Here is a 24,977-nt window from a genome sequence, read left to right on the forward strand (position 1 = left end):
GCTGGTTCCTTTTAAGACTCCAACTCCCACGTTCACTCCAGGGAAGGTTCAATAGCCATAGCTTTTCACTCCTGTCCCGCCTTGCAGACTTTGCATAGAGATGTCAAGAAGGAAATAAAGCCGGAAACCCCAAAATGTAATCACGCGCTGTGCCTAGTTTGATAAAAGTCATGCTTTTCTGTTCAGGCTGACAGGCCACATTGAAGCTCTGTTACAGGGAAACAAAGTAGTAAACACAGTAGTCTCACTTATCTAATTTGATTATATATATATATATATATATATATATATATATATATATATATAAAGAAATGCTTTTACTTTCCGAAGTATTTGCATTTCTGTCCATTAAGGCTGGGTATATACAGTTCAGCAGGAACTGGCCAAGAGTCGAACCATTAATGGGCAGTCTGAATGTACCAAGTTGATCAATTTGGGTACAACAAGCCTGATGGACTTTACACATGATTATCGCTAGCTGCTAAAATAGCCGCTATCAATAATCACTGTCTTCTCCCCGCCGGGAGAAGACCATGGCCCAGCAGGAAGGATTCCTGCATGAACTCTTGTCTGTGGTGATGGGGGAATCGAGCAGATTTCTTTCCTGCAACCACAGAAATTCACTCCGTGTATGGCCTGCCTAAAGCCTAGTACACACGGGCTGAATGTTGGGCGACATCACCAGTTTAATATAAATCGTCCGACATTCAACCCGTGTGTATGGCAGCCAGTCCTACAGAAGCTGGCTGTTTCCTGAGAGCGCTAATCGGAGTGTTCTTTTGGGGGGGCGGGGGGGTGGAATCGCTGTACTAACATTGTTAGTACAGTGGCTCCGACCAGAGCTGTAAGTGGGGTGTACCAGGCTTAGGTCCTGAGATTTACACTGCAAGAGAGGTGAAACTGTTTCGCCTGTTACAATTAAGGAATACTGTGGTGACACCTGCCTCCAGTCTCTTGATTTGAACAATGAAGGAACTGCAGAAGACTGAGGTCATTACTCCAGCCAGCATCTAGTTGAGGCCGGGTTCACACTGGTACGACAAACGCTCCGACATTGGGTGCTCATGACGCATGACGTGTGAAAATCAATGTTTCCCTATGGGAGCCATCTTAACTGGTCCGACACAAGTCGGTCCGACTTTGAAAATGCTCCCTACACTACTTTTGGTCCGGCTTTGATTCTACTTCAGCCCATTGAATATCACTGAAGTCGGATCGCGGTCTTAACTGATCCGACTTTGGCATGTGACTTGTGCTCTGATCTTGAAGGGGAACTCCATGCCAAATAAAAAAAAAAGACATGGGTTCCCCCTCCAAGAGCATACCAGGCCCTTTGGTCTGGTATGGATTTTAAGGGGAACCTCCATGGCTAAAAAACGGCGTGTCCCCCCCAACCCCCCCCCCCGAATCCATACCAGACCCTTTTCCGAGCACGCAGCCCAGCAGGTCAGGAAGGAGGTTGGGGATGAGCGATCGCCCCCACCCTCCTGAACCGCACCAGGCCACATGCTCTCAATGAGGGGGGGGGGGTTGGTGCTTTGGGGCAGGGGGGCCCAAATTCCTGTGACTGAATGACACGACTGTGCAGATGGAGCCCAGGATAGAAGGGCTAATTGGTGTGGATGGGCGCTCGACAAAGCATATTTGCACATTATGGCTCACTTAATAACAAACATGTTATACTTGCCTGCTCTGTGCAGTGGATTTGCACAGAGCAGCCCAGATCCTCTTCTTCTCGGGTCCCTCTTTCGTTCTCCTGGCCCACCCCCTTTGAGTGCCCCCACAGCAAGCAGCTTGCTATGGGGGAACCCGAGCCAAGCTGCAGCTCCGTATGTCCATTCAGACATGGAGCTGTGATTCAGCCCCACTCCCCTCTCTCCTGATTGGCTAACAGACTTTGAGAGCCCCTCCTGATTGGACAGGGATGGGGTTCAGGTAAGTTTTAGTTGGGCTGAGGAGGTTGCTACACACAGAATGTTTTTTATCTTAATGCATATGCATTAAAATAAAAAACCTTTTGACTTTACAACCCCTTTAATGCCTAAAGATTTCTGTTGCAGGATTTTAGTTCCCCTTTAACCACTTGGCATCCGCGCTATGGCCGAATGACGGCCACAGCGCGGACCTGAATTCACGGGAGGCTGTCATATGATGGCCTCCCCTGTGCGCGCCGAGTGCGCTGTGATCACCGAGTCACTGAGACTCAGCTGATCACCGATCCGAGTAAGGGACCGGTCCCGGCCCCTTACCATGTGATCAGCTGTCAGCCAATGACAGCTGATCACATGATGTAAACAAAAGATTGGTAATCGTTTTTTTGTTTTTTTTTTTTTCTACTCGCGCTGATAGCGTAAGTAGAAAAAAAGCCAATCACCGGCTCAGATGAGAGGGACAAAGGTCCCGAAGTGGACGAGGCACATCTGCCTCATCTTTGCCAGCTAACAGTGCCACCTATCAGTGTAACAGATCAGTGCCCATTATTGGCACCCATCAGTGCCCATCACTGCCGCCTATCAGTGCCGCCTCATCGGCGTACATCAATGAAGGAGAAAAATTGCCTGTTTTAATTTTTTATAACAAAATATTAAAAAAATTATTTATTTATTTATTTTTTTTTTTAAATTCAGGCTTTTTACATTTTTTTAACAAAAAATAAAAACCGCAGAGGTGATCAAATACCTTCAAAAGAAAGCTCTATTTGTGGGGAAAAAAATGATAAAAATTTCATTTGGGTACAGTGTTGTATGACCGCGCAATTGTCATTCAAAGTGCGTCAGCGCTGAAAATTAGTCTGGATAGGAGGGGGGTTTAAGTGCCCAGTAAGCAAGTGGTTAAAGTGGTTCTCTGCAAAAAAAAAAAACACTTCCATTTTCAGCCTCCAAAATGCTTACTTGAGCCCGATCTCAATCCAGCACTGCTAGAGAGCAGTGGCGATACTCTCTCCCTTTCCTGACTGGGCTCGGCGAGAGCAGAGGGAACTAATGGCTCATGCTGCTGTCAAATCTAGTGGCAGGGGGCAGGACCGAGCTGCTTTGCGTGTGCTCGAGATCGAGCCTGCACATGTGCCATCATAAGAAGTAGCTCCCTAAGGTGGCCCAGGAGAAGAGAATCTGGGCTGCTCTCTGCAAACCCATTCCACAGAGCAGGTAAGTATAACCTGTTTGTTACTTAAAAAAAAATAGCTTTACAATCACTTTAAGATTGCATATTTGCCATGTAGGGAGTGCATTGTTTTCAGTGGGTCAGCATACCCAAAGACTTGAAAGAGGAAACAGTGAGGCACAAAGAACCAAGGTTCATTAAACACAAAAAACATTGGCTGCATTACTTATGTTACACTCATCAGCTTTACATTGATATGTGGTTGTAAACCCTTACAATATACCCGATGAAGGGACAGGCCTCAAGTGATACACAGAGATGAAAGATCCTCCTACATACGCTGTACCTGTTTATCTGCAGCCCTCTTTTCTCTACATCTGTTCAAAGTCCAGAATTTTTAAAGCTTGTCTGAGCTGACAGAAAAAAAAGGTGGCAGAAGTCACTCTGCAGAGCTCAGTAAGGAGAGCTCTGAGAGCTGATTGGAGGGAAGAGCCACGCCTCCCTTTACACAGCACACAGGAACAGAGCAGAGGCTGTCAATCAGCTGGAGGTCCCTCCCCTGTCACCTTTTTTTCTCTTGCTGTCAGAAAAACTTGTCGGTGATTCATGCTCATAGCAGAGGAATGAAGCAGCAGACAGAAATGACACTTCTTAGTGCTCATAATTGATACAAGTGCACCCTATGGAGGGATATGCTTTGTTCATATTTAATGTCTGAGGTTTAAAACCACTTTAAAGTCTATAGTAGTTTGAAGTAGTTTGTTTTACCTGCCCTATGTTTACATACCCCTTTTACTATGCTTGTATTCTTGGTTTCCTGTACTGCATAGAAGGAATGGGTGATTATCCTGCTTATCACCTTTTTATCTTGCTTTCCTGACAAGAGAAATACTGATTATCTTAGACTTTCTAATGGACATTTCTTCACCAAATTGTTCAGAATCTCCCAGATACATGGTGTTCTTGTGTTGCAGCTATGGGGAAATAGTTTTCTTTGTCCTATGAGTGTTCCCAGCTGCAGGCCTTTGTTTTCACAAGGTCTTGCTGATTCAAGTTCCCATGTGTCGCAATAGTAAACAATATTTACTCAGTACAAAATGAATAAGACAAATGTAGGTGGTGTAAGCCATAGTTCAATAGGATAATATGCCAAAACTGCTTCAGTGACCAACATTTTTCTAAGAACACTGTTATGTAAAGTAGGTACAAGTGAATTATCTGACATTTGACACTCTACAAAGAAACCTGGTTCCATGCAGACATTTGCAAAGTTCAAAAATGTATTTCTACACAGAGGCAGCCATGTTTGCCTAGGCTAGGTAGGCCCTGCTTCCTGTTTTTGCAGTGCTACCCAGTGGTTCTTTACGATTATTTGCACAATGTGAGACTGAACCAATAAAAACTTTAAAAATCACTTTGTGGCTAAAATGGTTAATATTTGTAAGAGATCCTGTGTATTCAATAGTATACCTGATTTAAAAAAAAAAAAAGGAAATCTACCTGCTTTTTGGGTAGCCAGGGTAGCTGTGGCATTTCAAGTATTCCACACTTCCAGGTGTATGGAAAACCTGTTCTCCCACCACATGCTGCATTCTCTGTTCAGTCACTACAGGACATACCACTGGTGGAAGGAACCATTTCATGCAGCAGGGGACACATGGATTCAACCAGACCAACCAAACACTAAGTATAACTAACGGCAAAACTTTTTTTTGTTTTTGTTTTGGACGGAGTGGAAAGTGATTAGAGAGCCCCTCTCAGTTTTTATTGCTGTCTGAGCCCCCCCCCCCCCCAATATTAAGGAGATTCACCCTCTCCATTTGCCATGTTTACCATTATCATTGAAAGTAAAAGAAAAACCCACATTTTGGCTTGTCCCCAAAAAAGTAATAGATGGGAGAACTTCCAATGGGGAAACTAGTTCTGGTGACTTGGGGGTCCCCAAGAAATTTCTTTTAATGTGCAGAAATTTCATCTCACTTCCTGTTTGGCTTTAGGACAGGAAGTGAAATGGGACCGAGATGGCGTAAAAAAAAAAATCTGACGGTTATAACCCTTCCTTGTTCTATCCAAAATGGGGGGAAAAAAAAGTTTTGCCCATAGTTCTAATTTAAAGGGGTTGTAAACCCTCAAGGTTTTTCACCTTAATGCATTCTATGCATTAAGATGAAAAACCTCCTATGGTGCTGCAGCCCCCGCCCCGAGCCCCCGTTTTACTTACCTGAACCCGATCCTTCGCTGGCCGGCAATGAGCACACCAGCTCTGGTTGGTGTCTCGTGTCCTGATTGGTTAGATTGATAGCAGTGCAACCATTAGCTCCCGCTGCTGTCAATCAAATCCAATGACGTGGCGCTGGGCGGGGCCGAGTCCTGCATTCTGTGAATGGACACTCGATGCAGGACTCGGGAGCCCGCTCGCATGGGTTAGCACCACAGGAGAAAGCTTCTCCAACGTGGACACTCGATGCGGGGAGGAGCCAGGAGCGCCTCTGAGGGACCCCAGAAGAGGCTGTTCGGGGCCACTCTGTGCAAAACAAACAGCACAGTGGAGGTAAGTATGATATGTATGTTGTTTAAAAAAAAATAAAAAAACAAAGCTTTGCAATCCCTTTAAAGTGGTCCAAGAGCAGTGAAGTAGTGGGGTTTGTAGACAAGGACCTTTTGGAAAGTTAAGCGTGTGTGTATATACAGAATCCATTATCCTTCAGCAGGTATGTTTCTTGTATACAAGCATGTGCTTGTAGAGGGCGTCACACTTTAAGAATGCTTAAAATCTTGATTACTTGAGGCTCCTCGTTTAACGACCAATTTGTTTAACGGCCTGGTCATTGGAACGAAACCTGGTTGCGAAGTGAGGAGAGCCTCTAAAAAAAAAAAAAAAAAAAAAAATTACTTCAAACCTAATTCTAGCTAGGACCTTTTTAGGTTAGGGTAGTGGGGAAGGTCTTTATTCCTTTTGCATGAAATCAACTATGGAAAGCCTTTAAATTTAATTTATTTCATTATGTGTTTTAACCTCTGCTGCTCTCCTCAATAGACACCCGATAGAAAGTTGTGGTCAATTACAAATGAACAGTATTTTAATCACCAATGCAATAGTCATTGTGACTTGACCCCTAACCAGTTCCCATCTGGAGCAATTTTTCGCATACGTGTTAGAAATTGCAGTGTTGGCTATAAAACAACTTCAAACCCACAGAAAATTATATATTTTCTGATTGCAGAGACACCGTAGAATAAGTAGTTACAATTTATGTTGCACAATATTTGTGCAACTCTTTGTCATATCTATATTTTCAGGGAAAAAACACTCAAATTAACTTTATTAAACACAATTTAAAGCAGTATTAAACCCCAAAAACAAACATTTATTATATTGCGGCTTACCAATTCTTACATGTAATGGCTACATTTGTTTTCTTAGGCTTTATTTCCACCTGGTGATCTGGCCAGTAAGCCCGTTTTTTTTCAACAGAACAAGCTCTCCTGCAAATGTATCAGTTAAGAGTGTTGCAACAAATTATGTACTGTTGACAGGGGTGCTTACAATGATCAAATTTTATTTATTAATGTAAAACCTTTATCCCAAAAGAAAAAAAAATTTTGTTGTAATTGCTTGTGTAACTGCAGTGTGAGCTGAAGTTTGGCTTCAATTTGCTAGTGTATCTAAATCTGCTAGCCCATCTAACACTCCCCTCCCCCCAGACTTGACAATGCTGCTGTCTGCAGTGCCCCTATGCTACTTCATCTACAGTGGTGGGCACTCTAATACATGAGGTGTGTTACTGGCTGGATCACCAGATAAAAACAGAGGGGAAAAAGCCTAAAAAAAAAAAAATATATATATATATATATATATATATATATATATATATATATATATATATATATATATATATATATATATATATATATATATATATATATATATATATATTAAAATGCAGTCACCACATCTAATGATTGGTAAGCTGCAATATATTAGATTTTTAGTTTTGGGTCTAACACCACCTTAATCCCCATTTTTTTTTTTTTTTTTTTTTTTTTGCCGTACAAAATAAACAAAGGGTAAATAGTGTTGAGTAAATAAATACCAAATGTCAAGCCTCAAAACTGAATGCGTCTCAAAATGTTGCCAGTTTGTTAACCACTTTTATACCGGGCACTTTCTCCACCACCAATTTTCATATTTCAGTGCTGTTACACTTTGACAATTACTCACTCAGGCAAAACTGTACTTAAATGACATTTTTATAATTTTTTATATTTTTTTATAGACCGAGCTTTTATTTGGCGGCATTTAATCACCACTGGGTTTTTTTTTTTTTTAAAGTTTTTGCTAAAAATGGCCACAGGTATCAAATGGTACAGATGCACAGTGATTGGCCATGTTTGTACCATGTGATCACACTGGCCAATCACAGAGATCAACACAATAGTACACAATGACTATGAATGATAAAGCCATTCATTGTGTACAACTGTCATGTGTTCGCTGTGATTAGCAGAGGCCCGGTACAATGATTTGTCATCTGCTGTCTGGTGGACACAGTGGGCAGCAGATCATGCCACAGCAGGTCTCATCCTGGGAGGATATCATATGACAATAGGCTTGGCAGGAAGCATTTAAACTCCTTGAATACCAGCATATTTATTATAAGCGTACCTTTGTAAACAAGGGGTAAAAATAAATGGAAACTACTTTGAAAGCATTATACAAGCATATATTCCTGGTCCTGATCATCTTTAGCTAGCTAAAACTTCATGTCCTGTCAGTGTCATTAGAGTTGGAAGTTACATTTCATACTCTAAGGGTTTAATTTTAAATTATACAAAGTTGGTTAATTCCTGTGCCATGAACCAGTGGTGGAACTACCAGGGTCGTAGTTGTGACTGGTGTCCCACATGCCATGATCGCCCCCTCTGAGGCAGCTGTCATATCTCCCCGCCGACTTTCTGCACACCTCACTGAAGCTGACCCCTCCTCCTGGGTTCCGATGTTCTCCTGTACACAGACAGGAGGAATATAGAACTGGAAGAGCAGCACTGCTGAGATCTGTGTGTTTTGCTGTATTTAGTGGGGGACAATAGTAACTGGGGAAGGGGGAGGTAATATGAAAATATACCTGGAGGAGTGATAAGTGGGTGGTGAGAGGACAGGGTGCTAGGGGGTGTAGCCACACGGATTTGACACCACACCTTGTAAGTCCTGTCCCTTCCCAAAGCACCCCCAGCACGTGTATGCTCTTACCCCCCCCCCCCAATTAAAGAGATGCGGCCTGCCTCATAGGGGGCAATTGCAGTGCCTGCACCCCTGGCATCCTTTAGGTGATGCGGGGAAAGTGCCCTGGGTGTCCACTCAGAAACATTGGGGGGGTGGTAAGATAATTTGTGCTGCAGAGGATTAGGGGAGTGGAGAGAATTTGTTCCAGTATGGAAAGGACAGGGGTGTATGTACAGGGGTCAAAATTGCAGCGTATAGAGGAGGGGAAGTAGAAGTGGCATATAAAGCAACCAATCCCCTCCATTTTCCTCCCTGCCGCTTTTCAGTGGCTGCAGGAGGAAAACTGAGGAAATCAGTTCCTCTATATGCCACCCCACTGCCTTTCCTATCAACTTCCTGCTGCCCCCAGGCCCCTGTGTACTCCCTTGTTCCCTCATCCCCTGCCAGCTTCCCCCTCCCATCTCCTGCCAACTGCTATAGGGGATGTGTCAGGATGGAGGGCGGAGAAAGGGCCCTTTCCTTGTCTTTATGATTAGTCAGTGATCCGTATCGAACACTGACTCTGATCATTTATAACTGAGGTATAATAAACTGTTTACTATGCTTCAAATTAGAGCTGCACGATTCTGGCCAAAATGAGAATCACAATTTTTTTTGCTTGGAATAAAGATCACGATTCTCTCAAGAGTCTCACGGCGTAACATCGTCTTTCATATTATATAAAAAATTGTGCTAACTTTACTGCTTAGTTTTTTTTTTTTTTTTTTTTAATTCACTAAAGTGTATTTTTTTCCCCAGAAAAATTGCATTTAAAAGACAGCTGAGCAAATACAGTGTGACATAAAATATTGCAACCACCATTTTATTTTCCAGAGTCTCTGCTAAAATTTTTTATTTTTTATCGGCTTCAGCAGTGATTTCTCTGCATAAAAAGACTCGGGAAAATGCTTTGTCAAGATCTCGAGGGGGAAAATATCTTGACAAAGATTAGAAAATGAATCGCGCAGCTCTACTTCAAATGAACTGGAAGATCTGTACAGAGCTATTCCTGTCCATTCATTCTGTGCAGCAGAGATGGAGACTGGGGGCTGTGTCCTCAATCTCCTTTCTCGGTCATAAAGGTGAAACATCAGAGGTCTGTTTAGACCCCTAATATCTCACCAAACCCCTCAACAGGGCTCCTAAATTTAAAAAATAAATAAAATTGTAAAAATATATAAAATAATGGTCATAAATAAAATAAAAAAAAAAAAGACTGACTGACACCAGTGGGGGAACTACCAGGGTCACAAAGGTCGTGATCAGGCCCTGGTGTTTAGCCATGGTGGGGGGGCCCTTTAAGTTTTCTTGCATCGAGGCCCTGAAGGTTCTAGCCATGAGCACTTAACTCATTTGGGAAAAAAACTTTTTTTCTCCCATTATGCAGTTTGTGTACTGAGCAAGTTCGTTTTTGCTAAGTTTACATTTACAGACTAGACTTGTTAAATTGATAGGCTGAACTAAAAATGTATAAAGAGATGTTTACTGCAATCATACATTGTGACTGGTTTAATTCAGCTTGTACAGTATGCCTATCTGTGAAGGTGTCCATTAGCACATTCACAAGTTCAGGTATTGTAAAAACAGACTGTCAGGTTTGATGATCCTGCTAAAAGGTTTCTCCTAAGAAGTAACACATTTGTTACTGTTATGCTCGCCTCCTATTGAATTATAGATGTGTATAAATGAACACTGTATGCTGCTTTGATTCTAACTTTTTTCCTATTTTTCTTTTTTTTTTTTTTTCTTTTGGTTTTCAGTTGCAGTGCAGAACGGTTCAATGCATCAGAAAGATGCAGTAAACGATGATGACTTTGAGCCATATCTAACTAGCCAGACAAATCAGGTTGGTTAAAATCGCAACTTGTGAAGTTGAACGCCTTCGATTTGTTGCTGTTAGTGACTTACAGCCTCCAGCTTATTAATGTTTAAGAGTATGGGAGCAACCCGGGCTTTATCTAGGCTAATTCCATTCCTCAGATCAAAGGTGCGAGACAAACCAGTTATTAGGGTAGTACATTTTTAATCCTGGAACCACCTTTGGTACCCTGGCTTAGCATGACTGTTTTCCAAAAGGGCTCAGAGTTAGTGCTTTCCTTTTGGTGAGACCTGTAAATCTCTGATTAACCTTCTAAGTATTTTGCTTTCCTTTCCTGAAGAGCCTCTTTAAAGCAGTATTGAATCTAAAATCTAATATATTGCAGCTTGCCAATCATTAGATGTGGTCATTGTATTATTCTTCCCTTTGTTTTTCCCTCTGTTATCACCTGGTGATCTGACTAGTAACATGCCACCTGTATTAGTGCGACGCAACTTTGGATAAAGGAGCATGGGGGCACAGTAGACAGTTGCATTGTTAATTTGGGGAGAAGGGAGCATAAAGCCCTGACAGCAGGTACCGGACGACTCTTGGTGTCTGTCGTTAGACCGGCTTCTGTTGAAAGGTTATGCTGGCAAACCAGCATTCGATCAGCACTTGCAGTGGGGAGGGTGAGAATTCAACAGCAGGGAAGATCGCCACACCAACAATGCTTCTGTTGGTACAGTAATCTGGCTTTTTTTCTTTCAACCCGCTGGTGAGTATACGCAGCTTTAGGACTCATGCACACTGCAGCTCAAAAACAGCTGCTTTTGCATTTGAGATTTTATTTCTCTGCCTAAAAGCTTGAAGCTTGAGCTTTTTTTTACTATTTTGTGAGCATAAGTGTGTGTTGTGTTTTTTTTTTTTTTTTTTTTTTTTTTCCCACACAAACCCTCCCCTTAGCTCCTTTGCACTTTTTGGTTTGGTGTGTGTGTGTCTGTGGGGGGGAGAAAAAAATGTGAGCTCAAAAGCCTGTAGGAACAGCTTCTTTGAGCTGCTTTTACAGGCATTTGAGCTTTTATTTCTCTGCCTAAAAGCTTGAAGAAGCTTGTGCTTTTTGTGCTCTTTTGCACGTTTTTTTTTTTTTTTTTTTTTAATTGAGCTTTTTGGAGCATAAGCATTTTTTTTTTTCACAAACCCTCCCCTCAGCTCGTTTTTCCTTTTTCTTCGTGTGTGTTTGAGCTTTTTTGCTCGTTTTCATGCATTTAGGTTGTTTTCTGCTCAAAAGCTCCTCCTCAAAAAACAGAGTTTGGTGGGTTTTTTGTTTCTGCCTGTGAACTCATGTGCCTGTAAACTCCTGAAAAAGACATGGTGTGCATGGACAGATTGGCTAACATGGAGGGAAGTTTAAAGGCAGAAAAAAATTAGAGCTTAAAAGCCTGTGGGAGCCGCTTCTTTGAGATGCAGTGTGCATTAGTCCTTAGATGTACTAGCAGATAAAAGCCAGACTCTAGCTCACACTGCAGTTACAGCAACATTTTTATTTTTTTGAGATAAAGGTTTTATATAAATAAAAGCTGATCATTGTAAGCACCTCTGACAGTGGAAAAACAGACTTTCTGGCTGGATCACCAGATGAAAATAAATAAGACCTAAAAAAGAAAATGAATGCAGCAATCGCATCTAATAATTGTCAAGTTGCAATATGTTTGATTTTGGGCTTATATCACTCTCTAAAGCTGAATTGAAAAACGTACATTGAGGAGTGCTGATGTGAAAACTACATTTTATGGATCACTAGTTTGCAAGACATATTTGCTCATCCCTTTTAATTGAAACCAGTAATAATCGTTTTAATAATTGAATCGGTCAGTAGGAACTTATATGCCTTTAGCATAATGATTGACAATCTTTTCATTCTCCCAGTGCATGGCAGTTCTATTAAATAATTGAGAGATATTCCTACCACACATCTTACTTTAACCTGATAAAGGGTCCTACAAGGCTCTGAAATAATGCAAAACATAATTTAACCTTGATCACACAATGCTGGGCCTTCCTTGACTGCTGGAAGCTGGTTCAACCCTTGCCAGGAGTTGAGGGGGACTGCTCTGATGTGTGCAGGACTTGCCATGTTTTAGCAAATCTAGAATCTGTTAGCATGGAAATGTGAAAGCTGCCTTTCTCTCCTATCCTGTCTGTACTACATTGTAACTGACTTGGTCTCTGGATGCCTGAGATGCACATTCTTGCTCCAAGTTAATGATTCACTTAGTAATTGAGGAAAGATAAAGTGGTTGTCGCTGAAAGTAAGCTTTAAAGCAGAACTAAAGGGGGTTAAACCTACTTTTCCAATGGTCCCTTGAAAGCATCTCTGTGCTGGCTTTCAGCCATCTGCATTGGCTGGTGCGGGATCACATCACTCCTGTGCCGTAGGCAATCAGTCTGGAACTCGAAGACCGGCCCGGAGCTGTAAGCTGAGCTGCGTATGCTCAGCTCTGTTTACAGCACCAGAGAAGACAGCGAGCAGATGGGGGAAGTTTAGTGCAGAAGATACATTGCAGGTCTCTCATGCAATAAAAGCCTGCCTGCTTGCCATTTGGTACAGCGGAACTTCAGTTCTGCTTTAAATAACAGATGTGCCTGTAAACAAGAATAGATAAAGCTCCTGCCACTAAATGACTTTTTCAACTGTAGGAATTGCTGTCTATAGTCTGCTCAGAAATCAACACTTCCAGGAGTGTCAATCTTCTGTCCCCCACCTCCCACACTGCACTCAATGGTTCTTCCTACCAAACCCTGCATTATTACAAGACTCTGTAGTGACTTAAAGATGGGTTAGGAGGAACCACTGGAGGGGGGGGGAGGCCCACAGTAGATTGACACTCATGGAGTGTTGGTTTCTGAACAGACGTGTCAGTAATTTCTTTTAATCAAAGCATTGTCCAGTAGAGAGGTATTTACTGTCTTCTTTACAGGTACAACTGTGTTTTTCTACAGAGTATCTATGAATCAAAGCCCTGGTACCTGCACCCTCAAAATTAAGTCAGCATAGAAAGCACCCATTTTTTAATTCTGTAAAATCTATAATGCGCTATGTTGGTTTAATAAAGTAGTTATGCTCAAACAAGCCTTGGTATAATCTTTTCAGTTTGCATGTCATGTTACCAACTTTTTTGGTTGACAATAAATTAACAGTATTAGAAAAACATATGCTGAGTCTTTCCTGTACATTGCCATTAAAACTACCAGTAACATGCGGTACAATTTATAATATATAAAACAACATAGCAGAGCTCCCTTTTTTCGAAGTGTCTGGCCTGAGACTTATGTTAATGAACAATGTAAGGATTTCTAAAGTTATTCAGTATATTCACTCTTCTGACGTCTGTGTGATCACATAGATCTTCAGTTTCCTCCCTGAACTGCTAATGTATAAAGAAAACCTGTACCACCTGCTTGTACTGTGGACATAACTTCAAAAAGCAACCTCTTTTTGTATACAGAGTACTGTGGACATGCAAGCCTGAAATACCTACTTTTTGTAACTTCAACTTTTGTAGGTATTAAACCTGTTACAAACCTAGGGAATTTAGACTGAGCATGTGACTTAAAATAATGCACAGGGGTTTATTTAAGGCAAATCCACTGTGCACTACAAGTGTGAAGTCGCTGTAGATTTGAGGGGAAGCTGTGCCGATGTTTATCATCTAATCATGTGCAAGATGTCCCCCTCGGATATACAGGGACTGCAGTTCGAAGTTCACAGTGGATTTGCCTTTTTTTGTTTTCTTTTTTTTTTTTTGTGCCCCATTATTGGTGTCAATGAGGAATATAGTGCCCCATTATTTGGTGTTGGTGGGGAGGAATATAGTGCCCCATTTTGGTGTTGTTGGGGAGGAATATAGTGCCCCATTATTTGGTGTCAGTTGGAGGAATAGTGTCTTATATCAGTGGGAGGAAAGGTACCCCAAGGGCTGGATAAAGAGTAAAGGCCCGCAGTTTGGAGACCACTGTTCTAGAAATTAAGGCTCCTTTCACACAGGCTTGTCCATTTGACGGACTCCGCCTGCTCAGCGAGGATCAATCTGCTGAGCAGGCAGATGACAGGTCCGTCTCTGCTCACTATACTGAGACGTACCTGTCAGAGTCCCGCTCTCCTCTATGGGGAAGTCGGATGAAAATGGACCGCCTTTCCGTTTTCATCCGATCCGCCAGATGCATGGAAAATAGGGCCACCAATTGTAAGGATTTGGCAGACAGAATCAGATTGGATAGCTGCTGGTGTCCGCAGACATGTCACCGCTGACATCCACTGCCCCATAGGGGTGAATGGAGCACCTGATCGGGTTCGCCTGAAAAACTGACAGGTGGACCTGATCAGAAAGCCTGTGTGAAAGGGGCCTTAATGAATATTTTACTTTTGTAGCATTTCAAAATCAACACATGATACTGGTATGATTGGGATTCGATTGGCAATCAGTGTTTAGTTTCCAGGCCCCTTTAAATTCTCTCTAATGGAGATCACTTGAGTCCAGGCATACCGGGATATCCTGCTAAACAAGGCGTGATTTTGTTTTAAAACTTTTTTTATTTTTTTTATTTTTATGTTTTTATATGATCAAAACTGTCTAAGCTCTTTCAAGTAATATTTAATAGGTTTTGGTGATTGTTTGTGGCTATTTACTGTTTTACACACATGCCTTAATTTTGTCCAATAAATTTAGACCTACCTTTTGTTTTCTGTTGCAGAGTAATAGCTATCCACCAATGTCAGACCCATACATGCCTAGTTATTATGCTCCATCCATTGGATTTCCTTATTCCCTTGGTGAGGCAGCATGGTCAACTGCTGGAGACCCACCAATGCCGTACTTGTATGGACAGATGAGCAATGGAGAACACCACTACATACCGGATGGAGTGTTTAGTCAGCCTGGAGCTTTGGGGAACACTCCTCCTTTCCTAAGCCAGCATGGGTTTAATTTTTTTCCTGGGAATGCAGATTTCTCCACATGGGGGACAAGTGGATCTCAGGGACAATCAACACAAAGTTCTGCATATAGCAGCAGCTATGGATATCCTCCTAGTTCCCTTGGTAGAGCCATTGCTGATGGACAAGCTGGTTTTGGCAGCGATACTCTGAGCAAAGTTCCGGGCATTAACAGCATTGAGCAAGGAATGACCGGACTGAAAATCGGTGGCGACATGACAGCTGCTGTGACAAAAACAGTTGGGTCAGCATTGACTAGTGCAGGGATGACTAGTATAGCTGCAAACAGTGTGCCCCCAGTTAGCAGTTCAGCACCGAAGCCAACCTCATGGGCTGCCATTGCTCGAAAACCAGCGAAACCTCAGCCTAAACTAAAACCTAAGGGTAATGTGGGTGTTGGTAGTACTGCAGTTCCTCCCCCGCCTATAAAACACAACATTAATATTGGAACTTGGGATGATAAGGGGGCTGTTGTAAAGGCCCCACTAGCTCAACCAGTTATGCCACCTCAGCCTGTAATTCAACAGCCTCAGCCATTAACTCAACCTCTACCAATGGTGCAAAACCAACTGCCTCAACAGCAGCTACAGCAACAACCACAGCAGCAACAAGGACCTCAGCAGCAGGCCCCAACACATCAGGTGCAGCAACAGCTTCAAAACCGCTGGGTGGCACCTAGGAACAGGGGAGTGGGCTTCAATCAGAACAATGTCTCTGGGAATGAGAACTTTAGCTTAGGTGTTGTGCCTGTTAGCTCCTCACCTTCTGGTGTTGAGGTTCACCCTGTACTGGAGAAACTGAAGGCCATAAACAACTATAATCCCAAAGACTTTGACTGGAGTCTTAAAAACGGGCGAGTGTTTATAATCAAAAGCTACTCTGAGGATGACATTCACCGTTCTATCAAGTACTCAATTTGGTGCAGTACTGAACATGGCAATAAGCGTTTGGATGCTGCTTATCGATCTTTGAATGGGAAAGGCCCACTTTATTTACTCTTCAGTGTAAATGGAAGTGGACATTTTTGTGGAGTTGCAGAAATGAAGTCTGTAGTGGACTACAATGCATATGCTGGAGTTTGGTCCCAAGACAAATGGAAGGGAAAGTTTGAAGTGAAATGGGTCTTTGTGAAAGACGTTCCCAATAACCAACTGCGACACATTCGTTTGGAAAACAACGATAATAAGCCTGTTACCAACTCAAGGGACACTCAAGAGGTACCCCTAGAAAAAGCCAAGCAAGTTCTTAAAATTATTGCAACTTTCAAGCATACAACCTCTATCTTTGATGACTTTGCACATTATGAGAAGCGTCAAGAAGAGGAGGAAGCCATGCGTAGGGTAAGTGGCTGATCAGTTTGGGCTTTTTGACTACATTATGTGGCTGTGTGCTCCCAGAATTCCTTTTATTTTGGGACCACATATTGAGCTGTTTAACACGCCATTCTCAACATAAATGCTGTTAGCAGATGTCCCAAACTTTAGCCAGTGGCATTAAATGTCACTGATCTATACATAATTGTTCTTAAAGATGAAGTTCACCATAAAACTAAAATCTGTAAATCTACTGGCATCAACAATTAAAGACTTACCTATCTAGCCCTGTAAAAAAGAAATTGCTATACATACCTTTTTTGAAGCCGCCGTCTGCAGGAGACAGCTGACAATGGTTGTGAAATGCCTGGAAAGTGACGTCACCCATAGAGTTACTATGAGGCTTACATTGTTGGCTGCCTCCTCTGCAACTGCGAAGCCGTAGCTGACAGCTCAGTGCAGGACCAGGCCAGAGCGGCTTCAGAAAAGGTATGTATAGCGATTATTTTATTTTTTCTAAAAAGAAAAATAAACTCTACATAGTTTACCAAGTTATAAACAGATAAAGTCAAGAGTCTAGATTGCAGAAGCATTCTAATTTATTTTTTGTGCATATTATTGCCTTCATAAGTAATATTTGGAGTCCAAATGTGTACATTTTAAAGAAGAGCTCTGGGAGAAAAATGTTTTTCCCATGCAGCGGGACTGTGCCTGCACTGCATGGGTTAACTGCTCTTTTCGTCCAGGGGCGCAGGGAAAAGCTATACATACCTGATTCTTTGATCTCCCAGAAAACCACGCTCCCCATGTCCAGCGGTGGTCTGTTGCTGCCGTCCTCACATTGCGTGTCGATCTATGGGCGTGGTGATGTCAGGAACAGTCCATTCAAAAAACTGCTAGAGTGTGGGGGTAGGAGCGGCAGGGACTGGTCTTGTGCTCAGAGGATAAGGTAAGTATATCTTCACCCTACAATCCCCTAGAAGAAAAAAAAAAGCACAGCCCCACTGCATGGGGAAATAAATTTTTTTTTTTTTTTTCAGGAGTTCAGCTTTAAATATCACATGGCTTTAAATGCAGTTGAAAACTTTTGTTCAAGAACATTTCTGAACAAATTGCATCATGGGGACCTATCAGCTATCAAAACAAGTCCAAGATAAATGACTATAAAAGAACCAGTCAATGTTAGTTTTTCTCTACCCTCTGAATCACAAACTTTGCAACCACAGAGACATGTCCAACAACTAAGAACAGTTTATTGACCTCTATAAAGTACACGACACAAAAGTGGTTTATAGCCACCAGTCAGTCTAATGACTAAATACAAGGTTGAAAACCATTTGAACTGTTACTTGCTAATGGATTTGTAATTCTGTTCAGCAGTCTTGTGATTCACATGTCTGTGGCTCACTACTCGCTACAGATAAGCAGGTGACAATATTATTTACTATTTCAGCTTCCTATTTGCTTGCAGGACAATGATTCAACTGTGATAACAGCATAAGTTTCACCAACCTGGTTCTGGCAAAGTTGTGTATTATGAAAGATTGGTAAAAGCTTACATTTAACTACAGAAAAAACAATACAACATTAACATAAGGTTAATTTATTTAAGCCGGCCATAGATTATGCAATTTTCTTGCAACCCGTTGTTGCAAGAAAGAAAATCACTAGATTATCCCATTAACAAATTCAATGTTAATGGGGGAATCCCTCCCGTGAAGCTATTGTTTTCTGCCAGTGCAGGGAGCCGTCCCTGCAGGGAGAACACAATGATTATCGATAGCAGCTATAGCTGCTGGCAATGTTTGCATGCTAGAGATCCGACATGGTGGTTGTACCAGCTCGATCGATGGGTCGACTTGGGTACAATCAACTTGCCCATAGATGGTCCTAAACTCAGCTGTTTCCTGCTGAACCAGCCGAGATTTAAACCATCTATGGCTGGCTTTACCTTCAGTGTGATGTCCTTTTGAGCCTCTGTCTTTTGTGAAGTAGGAAACTTCCTGCTCTGCTGCCCTTTGGTGCGGTAGAGGTAATGCGCATTGTAGAACGGGCTCTCATCAAGAGTGGCCAGCTATGCCCACCCTTTCTGCCCAGCTCTTCCATTCACACAGGTTCTTATTACAACTTTCATAAATGAGATAGAACCTCTGAATGGAGGGGGCAAATCTTTCAATCACCCACCTGTCCTCCATTCATGGATCCGGTTTTATTCATAGAAGCAGTGGTAGTAACCGCTTCTATGAATGGTGGAGCTGTGTGGAAAGGGCTGGAATTGTGAACGCCTCCTCGGTTCTAGTAACCTCTGCTGGAAGATTGCGGTGGGGGTGAGGGGTGCATTGGGGGATAGAAGATTTCGACTGAACTAGAAGACACAGGAACAAATTGCATTGAAGGTAAGTAATGTCTCTTGTGCTTACTTTTGTGTTTATCCTTTTAAGGTGCATTTAGGCGTTAAACTGAATTGCACATTTCTGGCTAGGAAAACAGTCCTCATGCATATAATTAGCGGTTTTGAAGGAACTACCGTTTTGGCCGCGTTCACACTGGTACGACATTGGGAGCTCATGTCGCATGACATGTGAAAATCAATGTTTCCTTATGGGAGCCGTCTTAACTGGTCCGACACAAGTCAGTCCGACTTTGGAAATGCTCCATGCACTACTTTGGTCCAACTTTGATCCTACTTCAGCCCATTGATTATCACTGAAGTTGGATCACTGGCTTAACTGACTGGACTTTGGCATGCGACTTGTGCTCTGAGGATCTTGAAGGGGAACTCCACGCAAAATAAAAAAACGGCATGAGTTCCCCCTCCAAGAGCATACCAGGCCCTTCGGTCTGGTATGGATTTTCAGAGGAACCCCCACACCGAAAAAACTGCATTGGTGGCCCCCCCCATATTCTATACCCGACCCTTATCTGAGCACACAGCCTGACAGGTCAGAAAAGGGGTTGGGGATGAGCGCCCCCCCCCCCCCCCCTCCTGAACCATACCAGGCCGCATGCTCTTAACATGGGGGGGGTGGGTGCTTTGGGGCGGGGGGCCCTGCGCCCCCCCCACCCCAAAGCACCTTGTCGCCATGTTGATGACAAGGGCCTCTTCCCGACAACCCTGGCCATTGGTTATCGGGGTCTGCGGACGGGGACCTTAACGGAATCTTTAACAAGGGGCCCCCAGATCCCAGACCCCGACCCTATGTGAATAAGTATGGGGTACATTGTACCCCTACCCGTTCACATAAAAAAAAGTGTCAAAAATAAAACACAGTACACAGGTTTTCAAAGTATTTTATTAGGCAGCTCCGGGGTCTCTTCCGACTTCCCTCCCTCTTCTGGCGACGTCTTCTGCCTCCTCCGCTGACGTCTTCTGCCCCCTCCGCTGACGTCTTCTGCCCCCTCCGCTGACGTCTTCTAGCCCCCTCCGCTGACGTCTTCTAGCCCCCTCCGCTGACGTCTTCTAGCCCCCTCCGCTGACGTCTTCTAGCCCCCTCCGCTGACGTCTTCTAGCCCCCTCCGCTGACGTCTTCTAGCCCCCTCCGCTGACGTCTTCTAGCCCCCTCCGCTGACGTCTTCTAGCCCCCTCCGCTGACGTCTTCTAGCCCCCTCCGCTGACGTCTTCTAGCCCCCTCCGCTGACGTCTTCTAGCCCCCTCCGCTGACGTCTTCTAGCCCCCTCCGCTGACGTCTTCTAGCCCCCTCCGCTGACGTCTTCTAGCCCCCTCCGCTGACGTCTTCTAGCCCTCTCCAGTTCTTCTTCCAATGTTGACTCGATGCGCTCTCCCGCTCTAATGTCGGGTGCGCAGTGTGCCACTACTTATATTGGCATGGGGCGGGATCACCGTGTGATGTCATCCATGGCATGATGGGCGGTGATGTCATAAGGGGCGGGCCTCTGGTGACACTGCCCCATACCAATATAAGTAGTGGCACACCACGCACCCGGCAGAGCGGGAGAGAGCATTGAGTCAACATCGGAAGAACAACAGATGGAGAAGACAGTGGAGAAGACCCAGCAAAAGAGCGAGAAGATAGGGGAGGAGAACCGGAGAGAGAGCAGAGAAGAACCGGAGAGGGCTAGAAGATATCAGCGGAGAAGACCCAGAGAGGGGAGAAGTCGGAAGAGACGCCGGAGCTGCCTTAATAAATTACTTTAACACCCTGTGTGCTGTGTTTTATTATTGACACTTTTTTTCAGGTGAATGGGTAGGGGTACAATGTACTTCATACTCATTCACATAGGGTAGGGGGCCGGGATCCGGGGGCCCTCTTGTTAAAGGAGCTTCCAGTTTCCGATAAGCCCCCTGCCTGCAGACCCCAAAACAAACGGGCAGGGTTGTCAGGAAGAGGTCCTTGTCCTCATCAACATGGGGACAAAGGGGCTTGGGGGTGGGGGGCTGGTATGGATTTTAGGGGGGTTTCCCTTAAAATGGAGGGGGAACGCATGCTGTGGTGTTTTATTTATTTTTATTTTTTTTTTTTTTTTTGGTGTGGAGTTCCCCCTAAAGATTCATACCAGACACAGTGCCTGGTATTGTCAGGGATCACCCTGTTCATTGAAGTCTGATGCATGTCAGACTTCAAGTCGCAGGGGAAAGTCGAATCCAAAGTAGTACTGTCGTGTCGTACCAGTGTGAACCCGGCCTTAGACGGCTTCTATGTATTCATACACACAGTTGTCTGGAAGGTGTCCCTTCACCACCTGTTAACTCTAAAAAGCCAGCACCACCACTATAGGACATTTTGTGGTGCGGACCTGTTGACTGGAATGGGTTGCTACTACCCCATCCCCCCACCATCTCACCATCCGTACGGGTGAACGGACACTAATAGTTGAAGTGAGCCGCACCTTTGGCAGTTGATAATCACGCATGTCTCCCAAGACACCTCTTGGGGAGTGCTACTCATAACCTAGGGGCTATTTAGCTTCAGTCTTTTATTAATGCCCACCTCCAGGATAAAAAAAAATTTCCCTTGCAGTGGGGCACAGCCCCACTGCACGGGGGAATAAAACAATTTTGCCCGGAGCTTAGCTTTTAATAAGCAAACTAAAAAAATATTTTGTTTTAATGCACACAGAACTGTTTTTGTGTTTATTTCATCCAACTGTCTATGAATGGTCATTCCATATACACAGAAGAAAAATGATCCACAGGCAGCCCTTTCTTTTGCAAGGTGTAAATGCTTTAGATGTTTTGAATTACACAATTTTTATATGGCTACGTGCAGATAAATCTGGTGGGTGAATGATGGCCTTCCCATGGCTTTGCTTTTTCTGAGCTGAATAAAGCAATCCTATTCTTTGGCGCAGTGAAGGGGTTCACCACCTTAAGGAATGGACCAACGCTTAGAAATCTTTGTGTTCGAATGCTTATACTGGTGCTTTCAATATATACCAGCAGGTGGCTCTCAACTCCGCTCTTTTTTCAGCTGTATATATGTCTAAATATGCGTGGTTTTCTGGGAATGTTATGGGGCTGATTGTCTGCTGGCAGACCTTTTGCATGAAATTCATTGTAGGTCTGCGAATGAAAATGGGGGGAAAAAAAACTGCCATATGTTCTCTATCTGCAGTATTATATTTCTGAAGGTATTCCTAGAACTGGCAGTTTTCTAAGTTTTAACGTGTGTGTGTGTGTGTATATGTATGTGTGTGTGTGTATATATATATATATATATATATATATATATATATATATATATATATATATATATATATATATATATATATATATATATATATATATATATATATATATATATATATATATATGTATATATATGTGTATATATATATATACACACACACATATATATTAGTGTGTGTGTGTGTATGTATATATGTGTGTGTGTGTATGTGTGTATATATATATATATGTGTGTATGTAATCATTACCCAAGGACTTTATAACTTTAGCTAAAACTTTTTTTTCCTTAAAGTAGCGTTTCAGCCCACCCACCAAAAATTAAGTCAGCAGCTACAAATACTATAGCTGCTGACTTTTAATATTAGGAAACTTACCTGTCTAGGGATCCCACGATGTATGCAATGCAGCTGATTCTTTTCAATTGGCTCTTGGGTGCTGCCGCAGCCATTTCTTATAAGGGAAACCCTACTGTGCATGCGTGAAGAGCGCTGCGTTTTGTGGAAGGCCCGGTGACGACTTGAAAGAGGAGGGACTGAACTTCCGAGTGACAGGAGCAGGTAGAAAACAAGCGGAGCTTCCCCTTTTGGCTGAGCTCCGCTTTAAGAATAGAGAGAGAGTGTGAAAGTCTGTCTCCAGTGAAAACTTTTTTTATCTTTAGCTTCAATGGGGAATGATTTATATATAATATCTGTGATTTCCTCTGGGTGGATTTCTTCTAACTCCTATGAAGAACTGGTCCCAACACAAGATTTAAGAAGAAATCCCCCCAGTATGTGTTAAAATTTTTTTTTAAAAAGTGCTTTTACATAGAGCAAGAGAGGAAATATGCTAAAACTGGAGCAGCTGTACATGGCTTCTGTCTTCATTTTCAGAGTGTAAGGCTGGACATACATTATACAATTCTCTTGAAAATTTTTCCTTTAGACTTGCCAAAACCATATAATATGAATATGAGATCAAACCTAAACACTTTCAATTTGTATGCAATCAGGCAGACCCTTGTACTACATGGTTGAATGTAAATCTAAAGGAAATTGAACAAGAAAATTGTATAATGTGTGGCCCACTTTAGTTAACAAGCTGAAGCTAATAGCTGGTTACTACTCCAGTTTTGATAAAGTCCTCAATAGTGCCTAGCACAGCATCTGTAGGGAAGTGTTTGTAATGCACAGCACCTCTTGCATCCTTCCCGGGTCCTTTTTTAATTGTCAAACTTTTTTTGTTGAGGTATAGGCACAGGTTATTACACAATTCATAGCATACATAAAAGCGTAAGAACAAAACAGATTGCGACATTACAAAAGATATCTAGTAACCATTATACATCAACATATATGGGGGTCTATTCCTGAATTTAGCTTTTCTTTCAAGAGGAGCTACATATGACAATTAGCAAAGAATGACTAATAGGGCGGTGAGGCCCATCAAGCGACCAGTACAAGAAAAAGCAGTCTAGGAGGAATCTGGCCCTTAAACAGTAAATGTGGCATGATGTGGTGTTAAGTGTATGAAGTGATGTCAGCTAGGGTCACCCACATGTGTCAAGAGTTTGCAGCAAGCGATCCCAAATTTTGTTGTATTTAGATGGGCATTTGTTCTTCTGGGCTTCGTTCACACTTGTGCAACTTGCCATGCAACCTTGGACATCAAAGTTGCATGAAACATTTGTTCCCCATGTTTTCCAATGATAACTATTCATATATGTGTGACTTAAAGTTGCAGCAACTTCAAAGTAGTTCATGCACTACTTTGGTCCAACTTTCACTTTAACCCTCAGAATTTACATGAAAGTCGTACCTGAATGTTATACATTGCAACAGTGGTCCATTATCCCCGGTCAAAGCCAAAGTAGTATCCAAGTTGCACCCATCCAAAGTTGCGTTAAAGTTGCACAAGCGTATGGGATTATCGTGAAGGAGGGAGATGAGGAGCAATGCTGCAGAACTTGTCAGGTTCTCTTGGCTCTTCAATGGCATTTTGATCTGTGTCCAGAGAGCTGGCAAGGCGGGGTTGCTGGTGAGATCTTCTCTTCAGATTCCTATATTGCTAACCTGCTATATAAGGACTCTGGTGAAAATGGCCAACTCTTGGCACCTCACATATTTAGAAGAAGCACCTCAACAGTATGCTCACTGTTAAGCTAACCATACACTAGTATAACCTCAATTACAAAAAAGTTGAGACGCTGTGTAAAATCTACATTAAAAAAAAATGCAATGATTTACAAACCTCATAAACCCATATTTTATTCACAGTAGAAAACCTATGAACTGTTTTTAAACTGAGAAAATGTACCATTTTAACCACTTGCCAACCGCCTCCTGTAGATATACATCGGCAGAATGGCACAGCTGCGCAAAGTAACTTACCTGTACGTTACTTTGAATTTGCCGCCGCGCGCACCTGCCACGAGCCTCGTGAGTTGGGTCCCGGGTCCCGCGGACTCTATCTATCTACTCCGTGGGGATACCCGCGATCGCCTCACGGAGAGGACGAACGGGGAGATGCTGATGTAAACAGCATCTCCCCGTTCTGCCTAGTGACAGCGTCACTGATCTCTGCTCCCTGTCATCGGGAGCAGAGATCAGTGACATGTCACACACAGCCCATCCCCCTACAGTTAGAACACATCCCTAGTACTGACTTAACCCCTCTCTGCCCCCTAGTGGTTAACATCTTTACTGCCAGTGTCCTTTACACAGGAATCAGTGCATTTTTATAGCACTGATTGCTGTATAAATGACAATGGTCCCAAAAATGTCCGACATGTCCGCCATAATGTTGCAGTTACAATAAAAATCGCTGATCGCCGCCATTACTAGTAAAGAAAAAAAAAAAAAAAAAAATTATTATTAAAA

The 24,977-nt window shown here is 42.9% G+C and overlaps 1 protein-coding gene across 3 annotated transcripts in view; it reads left to right on the top strand.

The window, feature by feature from the left end:
* YTHDF3 (YTH N6-methyladenosine RNA binding protein F3) overlaps positions 1-24,977 on the top strand; it is a 66,844-nt gene that overhangs the window by 17,260 nt on the left and 24,607 nt on the right. For all 3 annotated transcript variants that reach the window (XM_073631704.1, XM_073631702.1, XM_073631703.1), the window contains exons 3-4: positions 10,126-10,211; positions 14,919-16,499. In XM_073631704.1, the coding sequence (XP_073487805.1) occupies positions 10,146-10,211; positions 14,919-16,499 (1,647 nt within the window). In that variant the 5' untranslated portion in view covers positions 10,126-10,145. The remainder of the gene's footprint in view (positions 1-10,125; positions 10,212-14,918; positions 16,500-24,977) is intronic.

The sequence above is a fragment of the Aquarana catesbeiana genome, linkage group LG05 (genome assembly GCF_042186555.1).
Source record: "Aquarana catesbeiana isolate 2022-GZ linkage group LG05, ASM4218655v1, whole genome shotgun sequence".
NCBI lineage: Eukaryota > Metazoa > Chordata > Amphibia > Anura > Ranidae > Aquarana > Aquarana catesbeiana.